The 12,555-nt window shown below is 42.0% G+C and overlaps 1 protein-coding gene across 2 annotated transcripts in view; it reads right to left on the reverse strand.

Annotated features, from left to right (window-relative positions):
• The window catches only part of KIAA2012 (KIAA2012 ortholog), a 109,039-nt gene that overhangs the window by 52,897 nt on the left and 43,587 nt on the right, over positions 1 to 12,555 (reverse strand). For both annotated transcript variants that reach the window (XM_047084827.1, XM_047084826.1), the window contains exons 12-13: positions 9,230 to 9,298; positions 510 to 586 (exon numbers count right to left, since the gene is read on the reverse strand). In XM_047084827.1, coding sequence (XP_046940783.1) covers positions 510 to 586; positions 9,230 to 9,298 — 146 coding nt within the window. The remainder of the gene's footprint in view (positions 1 to 509; positions 587 to 9,229; positions 9,299 to 12,555) is intronic.

Here is a 12,555-nt window from a genome sequence, read left to right on the forward strand (position 1 = left end):
CAGTCCAGCCTCAAAGCTTCAAATGAAGTAACAAACTGATACTTATGAATGTATGTCCTTGAAACACCAATAGACATTTCTGACCCATCCAGATGAAACATACTTCTCCTTTTTTCACAGTAGCCTTACATTTTTTTCTTGATTGTTATTTTTTTTTTCCCTCCCCATTAGGAATGAGAATTGGATGGGAAAAAATGGGCCCTTTAGTACAGAGTCTGAGTGGCTATTGCCTTTCTGTTTTCCCTCTTCCCTTTTTGGCTTTGTAGAAGTCAGGGAGAGGCCTATTCAACTTATTCAGGCACATGAAGAGCCACACAAAACAGTCCAAGCTGAGTTAAGACATTCCAAGGAACCTCTGTGATTTTATAGTCCATTTGTCTCATTTTACTGATGAGGCAAATGAGGCCCAGAGAGGTGAAGACTCTTACCCAGGGTCACACAGCAAACTGAGGCAAGAACCCAATAGTCCAGCCTCCCAGTCTCATGCTCATTCAGAGTCAATACTGTACCTGCTTCTCTGGCTTTTGGGTCAAAGGTGAGGTTTCATTAAGATTCGTGTGAAGATAGGTTCTGGATTCATTGTTTGCTATGGTGAAAATCAGAAAAGGATCAGAGCTGTCAGATCTAGGTCTCATTAATTTTTATATATACTATATACAAACACACCTAGTTCATGTATATAGGGTTATAAACACACATACACCTATGGCATTCATATTTACTCACTAAACGACACCTGGACCCCACTATAAGCACAGTATAAATACCATGTTAAGTATAGTGTTGAGAACTTACACTCAAATTTCTATTTTTCTTGTTTTGGTTGCTTTTTAAAAGAACAAAAGTAAATTCTTTGTGCTACTAAAATTCAGATACAGCTGAAATTAAAAAGGAAATATTGATGAAAAAAAATCTGCTGATACTGTTGAATATAAATTTTGTATGATTGTACTTCACTGAAGAAAATGCTTCTGCAACCTTCCAGATAGAGGGATCAGAGATTTCCCTTTTCCCTCATAATGTGGAGGGGCAACAGAAGTGGAAACATAAAGGGGCGCCTGGGTGGCTCATTTGGTTAAGTGTCCTTCCTCAGCTCAGGTCATTATCTCCTGGTTCGTGGGTTCGAGCCCTGCATTGCGCTCTGTGCTGACAGCTCAGAGCCTGGAGCCTGCTTCGGATTTTGGGTCTCCCTCTCTATCAAAAATAAGTAAACACTAAAAAAAAGTAAAAAAAAGAAAAGAAGTGGAAACATAAAGCAAACAAAGGCAAAGGCCAAAGTAGGGCTGGTGGGAGATCATGGAACTTTCCATAAAGCAGGTGCCTCGAAGACGATGTTAATCTGTGTGGCTTTCCTCCATGGTTGAGTTATCACTGCTTTCCACAGGTGTGGAAGCTGAGGCTTGAAAGGTAAACTAATCTACCTAAGGTTGTACCACTAGTGAGGTTTTGAGTAAGGATTTGAGCCCAAGACTCAAACCCCGTGCTGCAAAAGGATAGAATTTGTTTTGCTTTTCTTTTTATCCCTAAGAAAGTAAATTTAATATTTATAAAGGAATGTTTATTTGGGGAACAGATTTAGCTAAGCACATGGCTCCACTAACAAGGGTTTTAGTCTCTAGTGTGAGTTGAGTGTCCAACAAAAACTTATTTCCATGCTTGTTACTTTTAAGAGCCTGTGGCATCTTTGTCTCTTTGACTTGAAACCTCTACTCATTCCTTGTGGGCCAACCTTTCGTTTTCTGTTGTTTTTCAGCTGTCCTGTTCTTCTGGTTTGAAATGGCTTTAGGACTGATTTAAAACATTCCTTTTTTAAAACAGCTGGGGGAACTGAGGTCCAGAGAGTGGCTTCATGAGATTGGCTTAAGGCTGTTCCTTGAAACAGTGTAAGACCAGAATCTGAACCCAGATCTCCCAACATAGCATCTAATACTTTTCCCTCCACATCACACTCCCTCCATTAGCCTGACTTGTGCTTGCCACATCACAGCTGCTTGGCCGTGATCCATCCTCTGGACAAACCCAGCCCAGTAGAATTGCATTGAGATGAGGTTCACTTCACTGTGGCTTGGAAGGAACTTTGGGCTTCTTAGAAATGAAACTTATAAATTCTAATGCATAAAGAAAGTTCTTGCAACACCAGGAGAATGAATCAGTCAGCCAGAGTTCAAGAAATGTAAACACATTTTTAGATAGGAGACTAAAAAAAATCGCTTAGGACTTCTCCATCTCTTGGGTCAGGACCCTGGTAATTTACTGAGGTCCAAGCTGTCAAGGAGGAGACACAGCTCAAACTACATTCCTGGGAGATAAAGCAATGGGGGTGGTAAAACTTCCTCTCTGAACAATGAGGCAGGATCTACCCCTGTTATCAAGCTGAAGGAACTGACTGACCCATCAACCAATGCAGGCAACTGGCTGTGAACACAGGCCTGGCTCTTTCTCATCATTCTGAGCTGGTGTGTACATTCACAGACTACAGACTGCACAACTTCTAGGCCTGCCTGAAACTGGGAGCTCGGAGTCTTTCTGTGATGAATATTTCTGCCACTAAAGAGATAAACAGAAAACACATTCCTTCTCTGGCTGCCCACCATCAGGCCAGAGCAGATTTTCAACTGCTAGCATTAATCTAACCACAGGCTTTTAGCAAGGAGATAGCATTCCCACCAGATAATCAGGCAGTTTCAGAGATGACCCTTGCTAGATGGGGTCTCATCCCAAACTCTTCTGCCTTCTTCAAATCATGGGATCCTTCACCAAACACTCAAAAACAGGAAAGAGTATCTGATTCTAGCGTGGAATAGGGTGCCTTAAAATTTCCTTCTGTTTAAACTTATGTTAATGGTGTTTAATACTGAAGTTATCATTATTCATTGTTTTGATAAAAATGAAATATAATCATATTTATTCCCATTGTTTCAGAAAACTTATTTTCCTTGGTATGGGATACTCTGGTGGGCCTCATCTGGTATCAGAATAGAGACCAAACCAAAAAGTCATCTTATCAGGCAAACCGGGCCACCTGGCTCCTTCATGGTCGTGTGTCAGGGCTTGGAAAGAACAAGAGACTTGCAGGCTCCACGTGGCCAAACATTCTGTGGTTACAAGGGCAGTAGCTTTTGGAGGTGCTGGCAGGAGCCTCTTTAAATATGTGTAGGGCCTTTTCTCACACATGCCATTTCTAAGGCATGATTACTCTTTGATCCTTAGTATGCTCCCATGACACTTTCTTCATAATTTGCAGTGGTTCCTCATTGGAGAGGGGATATATCCACTGCCAAGCAGATCTCAGAAAGCACTTTTGCCTTCTCACAGCTTTGCACTTGGACCTGCTGAGCCCAGCCGAAGCCAGTGGGAGAAGTCCTAAAAGTCAGCCTTTGTACCTTCATGGTTTTGTATTTTTGGTCAAAGATGGAAAATGCAAAGGCAAATTCCAGATTAATTAAAAAAAAATCTTCCCAGTATAGATTAAACCATAAAAGGAAGGGTAATTCTGGTTCCTTTACATAGTGCTATGACCTTTCCTTAAAAATGATATCTAAAAATACTTATTTTATATGATATGACTCAAGATGTCTATGACCTATGGAGTGTTGGACATGCTATAATAAATCTTGATCTGCTTGTTTAGTGCAGGAAACCAAGACCCAAGATGGCCTCTTGGTATTGTCACTATCAAATACTTGGGGTAAGATTTAAGACGTTATTTATGCTACACATTTTTACTTTAAATCTTCTTGGATGAAGAGGAGGGTGAGATGGGCATATCAAACAGTTACTAAAGACCTGAGAAAATCTCCAAGCTAAAGACATACCCCAGGAAGGTCTATTAAAGGAGCCAAGTAGACTCATCTAGAAGCTATAAGTCAGTCTGAATGTAAATATGGAAATGCCTAGTAAATGCAAGGGCAATATTTTTCTTCCAAGTTGAAATAACAGTTCTTTTACTTACGTCTTTCTTCTTAGATCAACTCTAGCTCAGTCTCAAGGGTTTGGCTTTAGCTTTGGGAATACCAACTTCTCTCAAAGTTCATGAATTATTTTTTATGGAGAGGTCGAAAGGTACATGGCAGTTTACCACGCCCCAAATGGAAGACAAGCTAGATGATGGGATTTAAATATAAGTTGTATGGCAACAAAATATCAACTACATGAGAAACCCTCCAGTCAAGGTAGGATTAATAAGGATACCTGTGGTGGAAGACTGTGAGGAAGAAGGGAATTAACAAAAGAGGCTAAAGGTGGAGCTACACACAAAGTGGTCATTTCAGTTCATGTGGTGATCTTAATTCTGTAGAAGATACTGTTCTTGGTCACTCACTCTCAAACAAGAATAGACATCTGTTCTAGCCTCTAATCCTACCGCCTTCAATTGTTTTTTTAGATAGCTGGAAGAGTCATTTCTCTAAAATAAAAATCTGGTTATACCAATTCCTGTTTAAATGGGATCTCACAGTCTTTGGGAAAATTTCTTAGTTGCCGCTATGGCTTTTTATGATCTGGCTTCTGCCTACCCCACTAGCTAACTGCATTTCTCCCCACTCCCTTCCCTACATGTACCCTGAGGGCCAGTCATTATAAGCTGCTTACATTTCTCCCGTGTCACCATGTTCTCTAACCTTAATGTGGTTCCTTTCCCTGGAGCAGCCTTAACTCTTCTCCACTTGGCTGGTTCCTATGTATATCCTTAGAAACTCAGCTTAAGTGCTCTCTTACTTCAAAAGCCTTCTCAAGCTGCAGGCTGAGTTAGCTCTGAGTATTCATAGCTCTCACCACACGTTACTACTATGGATGACACTAAGGAATAGACTTTGTCTCTCAATTCTATTCTTGTGCCTAATACAGTATATGGCATGAGGAGATGATCGATTAGTGTTTGTTGAATGAATAAATGAATAAGCAAGCTTATGTGCTTTGTAAAACAGATTCACTAATTCTTTCTGTTGGACATGGTCCAATGCTCATGTCTTCATTTTTCAAATAAGGAATTGTAGAGAACTAAGAAAACAGCAAATGAAAATCCATAGGCCACAGGGAGATGACTGAAAGAAGCAAGAGACAAGCTAGGAGGCAAAAATTCCTAAAGAAAAGCCTCATGCTTCTTTATAGCACAAATGTCTGACGAGTGGTGAAACAGGAAAGAGTATTTATGGATTACTAGTTAAGGAAAGTTACAATTTTTTGATCATTCTGACAGAAGAAAACATAAACTTTATAGGTTGAGAAATATAACTGATACACACACACACACACACACACACACACACACACATTAAAATCCACACCAGCCTTATAATGCATTGTGCTAAGCACTACTTCACTGCTTGAGCAAGGCCCTGATCCCTTGTGCATATTATACGCTAAGTGAATAGCAGATTCTGGCTACCTGGGAGGGACACATTCCACGAATTTCAAGAATCTTTAGTTTTGTGAATACCCCTAGTGTATATCATATCCCCAATAAAACTAAAGTATAAATGAAAAATGAGGGGGAGTTTTTCAAGCTCTTAATGAGTCTATAAATAAAGCATTAGAGTGATTTATAAAACTGTTTTCTTGGCAGAGAATCATCAAAATGTTAAACCACTTTACTTTCTCTTACGTTCATTACCAGCTCAAGGAGCTGGCCTTGTTTTTTGGGCCATTAAAAAATATTTATATGAAAAAATCAGTGTTCTTTTTGAAAAATAACTTCTCAAGAGTAATTGCAGGTGTTATAATAAACATGGATCACAGCAGTGAGATGTGGGTACTCAGAGGAGGGCTAGGTTCACTCACTAGCTTAGTGATGGTCTTCTGTTTTCCAGCTTCAAAATGTCTATGATTTGACTTCATGCCTCTGTAAGATGACATAGTGTATGTGTCCCTGATTTGTGAAGTCATTTGCAATAGTTGAAACTGAACTTCCAGTCCACAAATACCCAAGTTCCACCATCTACATAATTTTTTAGAATCATATCATTTTTTCCTGAAAATATTCATTAAAACCAAATGACCAAAAAGAAAACAAAAAGTTGTGAAAGATCTACAGGTGATTCCAATGAATAGATGTCTTAAATTGCTCTTTGAACTCAATTCCAGGGAGTATCAAGTATTTTCAAAGTAGTGTTATATCCATTTACTTAAAAGCAAATGGGGAATGTCACGCACAAAGAGATGCAAGAATTGTTTGTTAAGGTCATTGAGCAAATCAAAGGAACAAATATGGTTCCTACATCTAAGCCCTGAAAGAAGTGCTTATATCTGCAGTCCCATTAGAATGGAGAGTTGTTATTTAATGGGTATAGCATTTCAGTTTTGCAAGAAGAAAAGAGTTCTGGAGATTGGTTGCACAACAATGTGAATCTACTTAACAATGTGAATGGCACATGTAAAAATCATTAAGGTGGTAAATTTTAGGTTGTATGTATTTTACCACAGTTTTTAAAAATGACAGGAGATAGGAGGAGATGAGGAATTGTATTCCAGGCAGAGGCAACAGTATGTTCAAAAGCTTGGAAATAAGAAAGAGATTTGCATTAGCCTAAGGTCTTTTAGTTACTAGGAGTAGAGAAGAGAGGAAATAAGTTTTCTTTTCCTTTCATGGATATAAAGCTTGCCATGGAGCAATTCTGAAATAGTCTAAATTTGTCTTTGGCACTCTACTATTTCCCTTTCTGTACTTTTCTTTTTGGGCCTTCTCCTCATATAGCTAATGTCCTTCTGTTCATCCAAGCTCTCCAGGGCAACCCACCAGTTAGGAATGTTTCAATTCTTAAAACACTCTTTACCTTCAAATTACCCACCTCTGTTTTAACCCCTGTCAGAATTTTTAGTCCTTCAGAGCAGCTGTTCTCAGCTAGGTTGCAAGAGGACAGCCATCTGATCAAATAAATTTTTACTAAAGTGTAAATGACTATAGCTTCTCAGAAGTGTCAACCTTATAAGAGAATACTTCTGAATTCAAAGTGAGCCTAGTAAGATTTTCAATAGCAGAGTGAAATGAAATTATAACATTTTTGGCCTTATTAGGAAGAATGATTCTGGTCTGGAGAGCTACTCTGTAAATGGCCTATCTTACTTGAAAATCTGTCTCAAGAGTTTGGTTCTCCCAACCTATTCCTACTTTTATTCAGCTTCTGTCCTCCCCATGTCTCTGAAAGTTGTAAATCATTTTCACTGTTACCCACAAAAGGGTGTCTGATGCTGAGTAAGGGAAATTGGAGGAATAAAAGGATGTGTAACAAAAACCATTTATTTATAGGAGTTGTTAGGTCAGTAATTTCCTAAACTCTCCATACTGTCAGATGGCAACATGCCTATTTAGATTGATATTGCCACTACCCCTGCATCATGGTAAAAAAGGAAGGGTTCTTGGCTTCCAATCACAGCTTCTCCATTTAGTGTGTGACCTTAGGCAAGTCACTTAACCTCTCTGAGCCACGTTGTCCTAGATGAAAAATGAAGATAATGATAGAATTTACCTCCTATCATTGGTGTGAGGATGAAGTGAAATAATGAATGTAAAGCATTCAGCACAATGCTTGGCATATCAAAGAGAGATAACTGGTACCTGTCATCTCCACCATCACCATCATCATTCACTAGAGAGCTCCTATTAAGAGCTGCTCTGGCCCAGTTCCAACTAATAAGTGAGAATGAACAGAACTGACACTGAAACTTCCTACCATGGTCAGCATGTCCATCCAAGGAGAATGGCAGGAAGGGTAATGCAGAAAGCCAGGCTCTCAAGTATTCTCTGCTTACAGATTTTGGGATTGGCAAGCATATGATTGTGCCTTCTCTCCTTTTAGTCTTGTGGTGTCTGGCAAAACCAATTCCCTCCCCCCAGCTCTGGCTCCAGCACACCATCTGTGGCATTGCTTCCTGTCACTATAGCAGGTCCTTCATTGGAGATTCATTGCTGCCTGTCCCCAAATAAGCAGTGAGGAAGACCGTACACATTTCTCTATTAATCAAAGACAATTTTGGGGAGAGAGAGGTGGTCTCTACTTAATCATCCTTAACCCCTGGTCTGAAGCAGAAGCAGCAATGGTGGTAGGTGGAGGATGAGCTGCAAAGTCAGCCTACACTTCTCGTTTTGGCTTCTTTCTGCATGGGGGGAGTGAAGTATGAAAGGAAGCTTGGAAGAGGTAGTGCTGGCCTCAGTCCTCCATTTAGAAAACATGCCTGAGTGGGGGCCTAGGTGGCTGAGTCATTAAGCATCTGACTTCAGCTTAAGTCATGATCTCACAGTTTGTATGCTTAAGCCCCGATTCTTTCTCTTTGTCCCTCCTGGGGTTCTCTCTCTCTCTGCCCCTCATTCACTTGCACCCTCTCTCTCTCTTAAAAAAAACAAAAAACCAAAAAAAAAAACAAAACCATGCCTGGGAGCATTTTTCAAAGTTTCCTCATTTGTAGTTGTGCAGGCTGAGCACAATGCGAGGGGCAATGTCTACCTCATCATAATGTGAATTGTGCAGTGTGTGACCTGCAGAACCTACAGGGCATCCTTGCAGATTTCCCTTCCTGGGCCAGCCAAGTACAAGCACTTGGTTCAGCTTCTCTTCTCCCCTAAGATTTACACTCAGACCACAGCACACAGTGCTGCCCATGCATAACTCATGAGGACACCACATTTCTCAGGCTCTCCAAGAAGTGAATCCTCTTTCCTACTTATTGCTATATTTGGGGAGAAATTGTGTGTTTCTGGAGGTCTCGGTATCAAATAATATGTATGGGAGTCAAATGACATAGAGGAGAAGTAGAGGTGACCCTTTTTAAAAAATTGTTTTTAACATTTATTTATTTTTGAGAGACAGAGAGAGACAGCGTGAGCGGGGTAGGGGCAAAGAAAGAGGGAGACACAGAATCCAAAGCAGGTTCCAGGCTCTGAGCTGTCAGCACAGAGCCTGAGGCGGGCCTCAAACTCATGAACCGTGAGATCATGACCTGAGCTGAAGTTGGACACTTAACCGACTAAGCCACCCAGGCGCCCTGACCATTTTTTTTTTTAAGTTTATTTATTTTTGAGAGAGAAAAGAGAGATAGAACGCGAGCAGAGGAGGGGCAGAGAGAGAGGGGACACAGAATCTGAAGCTGGCTCCAGGCTCTGAGCTGTCAGCACAGAGCCTGATATGGGGCTTGAACTCACAAACCCTGAGATCATGACCTGAGCTGAAGTTGGATGTTTAACCAACTCAGCCACCCAGGTGCCCCTAGAAGTGACCTTTTTAGAGGAAAAGCTTACCTTTTAGGAGGTGTTGAATACTAGACCCCTCCTTTTCATGGCTGGTATTTGAATTGATAGATCCATAGGCTGAAAAATAATAAGGGTTTTACCTGTGAGTGTGAAAAAGTCTTGAAAAAAGCTATATTTCTTACCTCAAGACAAGGGAAAACCAAGTGGAGGCTTTGATGCTTAAGCCTCATAATAAACTGAATGGTTTAAAAAAATCTGTTGGTGCTATCATGGAGAGAAGGTTGATCTGGGATTTAAAAAGTGCTGAAGAAAATAATACTTTTATTGAAGATGTTTAAGAGTGAAATCCTGTAGGGACCATGATGCTGAAATTCTGAGAGGAAAACTTTTTACAGAGCAAGAGCATGAAACAGTTAATGCTTGACACATGCTGTGAGGAGATGCCCAGATTTGAACAGCAGATGTGCTATGGGGCCCCAGAGCGTACAGCAATGGGGGGATGACAGACAAGCGTGAGGAGCCCCAGCCTGCAGCTGTAGTGCAAATACAAGGGTTGGACCAGGGGAGTCGGGGGGGATTCTAACCCATCTGATTCCAGCCAAGAAGACAGACAGGCTTTTGCACAGCCCTCATGATTCTTTTTTTTGCAATCTCTTAAAGTTACCTTGGGCAAAAATTATTCTTCTGGCTGTCCTTGTCAGTCAAAATGAAAACTCGTTGAAGCAATGCTGTTTTAATGGATGAGGAGAATTTGGATGACAGACCAGAGAAGGAAAATTAAGGGGTGGTGGTGGTAATGGATTGCAAAGGGGTCAACTGAGTGGATCTGAAATGGAAGAACAGTTTTTAATGGGAAATTTGGGGGGTGGGTATGGGGGTGGGGCAGGGCGGGTTTGTGATATTGAGGAGGTAACAATACGGAGGAAAAAGTCAGAAGGAATCATAGAAAATTCCAACTGGAAAATATTTTGAAATCTTCTAACCGTCCCCCTCCAGACTCATTTCCAAATATATTTATATATGTATGTATGTATTTATGCTTCTTTGTCTCATTACTGATAATAAACTAGAGAGGGTGCCAAAAAAGAATGTTTGTTTTTATTGATTTGCTAAACTGTGGTGGGCTTGGAAAAGCCTGTTCCTTGGTGTTTTTCCACCTCTTGAGTACACACACACAGCCGCACACACACACACAACTTAGGCTGAGCAGGGCAACTTGGGATTCTGAGAACCAACACTGGAGAGAGGAAAAGCCATAATTAGTGTTAATTGTTGACCCTACAGTTCAAGAATAGATGCTCTGGAGAATGGGAAATGAGAACAAACATTAATTATTGAGTAGGGACCTTGGAGACAGACACTCCGGATTAAAAGGAGAGAGATAAATTGCATAATGAATGTTAATTTTCCCTCAAAGAATTGAGTGGTCGGTGGTTGGAAAGGAAAAAGAGGCTAAAACAATCATGAAAGAGAAACCTCGCTGTGTGTGGGGGTAAGAGGGTACAGGGTTATACACACACTTTCCATCACTGCTTACCGCCTCACCCTTTGCCTTACAGCTCCCGAGAAATTTGCTCTGAGGGTTTTCCTTAGGACTCTTACTGTATACCATTGTTGTCTGCTAGGAAGCTCAACCATTTCCCCAAGAGCACATAAGCCAGAAAACAGGCACACTGCACACTGACAAGCTGAGAGGTGTGTGACACTGAAATTTATTTTGTATGTGTGTTGGTGGGGAGTGTAACTTACAATGAGGGGGGTGGAGGGGCGCCTGGGTGGCTCAGTGGGTTAAGCCTCCAACTTCCGCTCAGGTCATGATCTCATGGTTTACAGGTTTGAGCCGGGCGTGGGGCTCTGTGCTGACAGCTCAGAGCCTGGATCCTGCTTCGGATTCTGTATCTCCCTCTCTCTCTGCCCCTCCCCCCTCATGCTCTGTCTCTCTTTCCTTCAAAAATAAATATAAACATCAAAAAAAAAATTTTTTTTTAAATGAGGGACGTGGCTGGAACTGAATGCCACTCAAGAGAGAGCTGTGGCCCTGCGTGTGCTGCTGTGGGGGTGATGGGCTCCAGGGCCTTAACTGTTGCTTTATCTTAAGCGTAATACATCCCCCTCCCCCTCCCCACCCACAGCCTGCAAAGAAACCGTCTTAACTGAAAGTGAAAACAGGGGCGCCTGGGTGGCGCAGTCGGTTAAGCGTCCGACTTCAGCTAGGTCACGATCTCGCGGTCCCTGAGTTCGAGCCCCACGTCAGGCTCTGGGCTGATGGCTCGGAGCCTGGAGCCTGTTTCCGATTCTGTGTCTCCCTCTCTGTCTGCCCCTCCCCCGTTCATGCTCTGTCTCTCTCTGTCCCCCCCCAAAAAAAAAACAAAACAAAAAAAGTTGAAAAAAAGAAAGTGAAAACAGAAAAAAGGTAATTTGAGTGGAAAATTGGAGATGAAGATTGTAGCTAGTTTTGTAAAGAGACTCTAGTATCAGGCTTGTCACTGCCTGCTCAGAGTTAGAGAGCTGGTGCACGTCCCCACATCCAGGCAGCATCCCCCACGTCTGCGCACTGCCTTCTGTTCAGGCCCTCATCAGCTGTTGCCTGGATGGCTCTGCAGTAGCCTGAGTGCTCAGCCTTTTCTCTTGCCTGTTCCTTCATGCTGGCACACGCACTGGGTTACATGACACCCCTCCTCAAACATCTGTGATTCCTTGTTCCCTAAAAAGCAGCATCGATAGCTTTATCCTGGAACACAAGGTCTTCTCTGCTCTGGCCCTAGCCTGACTTTCAGCCCCGTCTCCTCCCGCAAAGCCCCTCACAATCCATACACATGGCCGCTTGTCATTTTCTACACATATTCTACTTTCCTGTCTTTGTTCATGCTGGTCCCTCAGCTGGTCATGTCTTTCTCTCTGCACTGTTTATCCACTTTTACTGATTTCTCAAAGGTTAGTGCAAATGGAATTTCTCTGCAAAAATCCCTCCCTGGAGCCCCTGGATACTCTAGGTTAGAATTGATCACTCCTTCCTTGAACACCCCTGAATCGTGTTGGTTAGGCCTCTAAAGCAGCACTCCTGCCATTCTGTCTTGTGGTGGAGTTCATTCCTTGTGAGTCTGTCCTCACATGGGCTGTGAGGCCCTGCTGGGCAGTAGCAACAGATGCTGAGCCTTGGAAACAGGATGAGAGAGCGCAAGCTCTGGGATAGGGATGCCTGGGAATGAATAAGCTCACTGCTTACAGGGTGAAATCAAAGTGCGCAGGGGAGTTAGGCTCTTGTGTTTGTTTCCCCACATTGATATGTGAATGAAAATACTCACTTCATGGGATTACTGGCTGATGGAATGAGATGACACCGGTGACACAGTGCCTGAGAATGTTTGCACTCA

Source organism: Lynx rufus, unplaced genomic scaffold, assembly GCF_022079265.1.
Source record: "Lynx rufus isolate CCGP_SWC_20201006 ecotype Redwood Valley unplaced genomic scaffold, mLynRuf1.p SCAF_2, whole genome shotgun sequence".
NCBI lineage: Eukaryota > Metazoa > Chordata > Mammalia > Carnivora > Felidae > Lynx > Lynx rufus.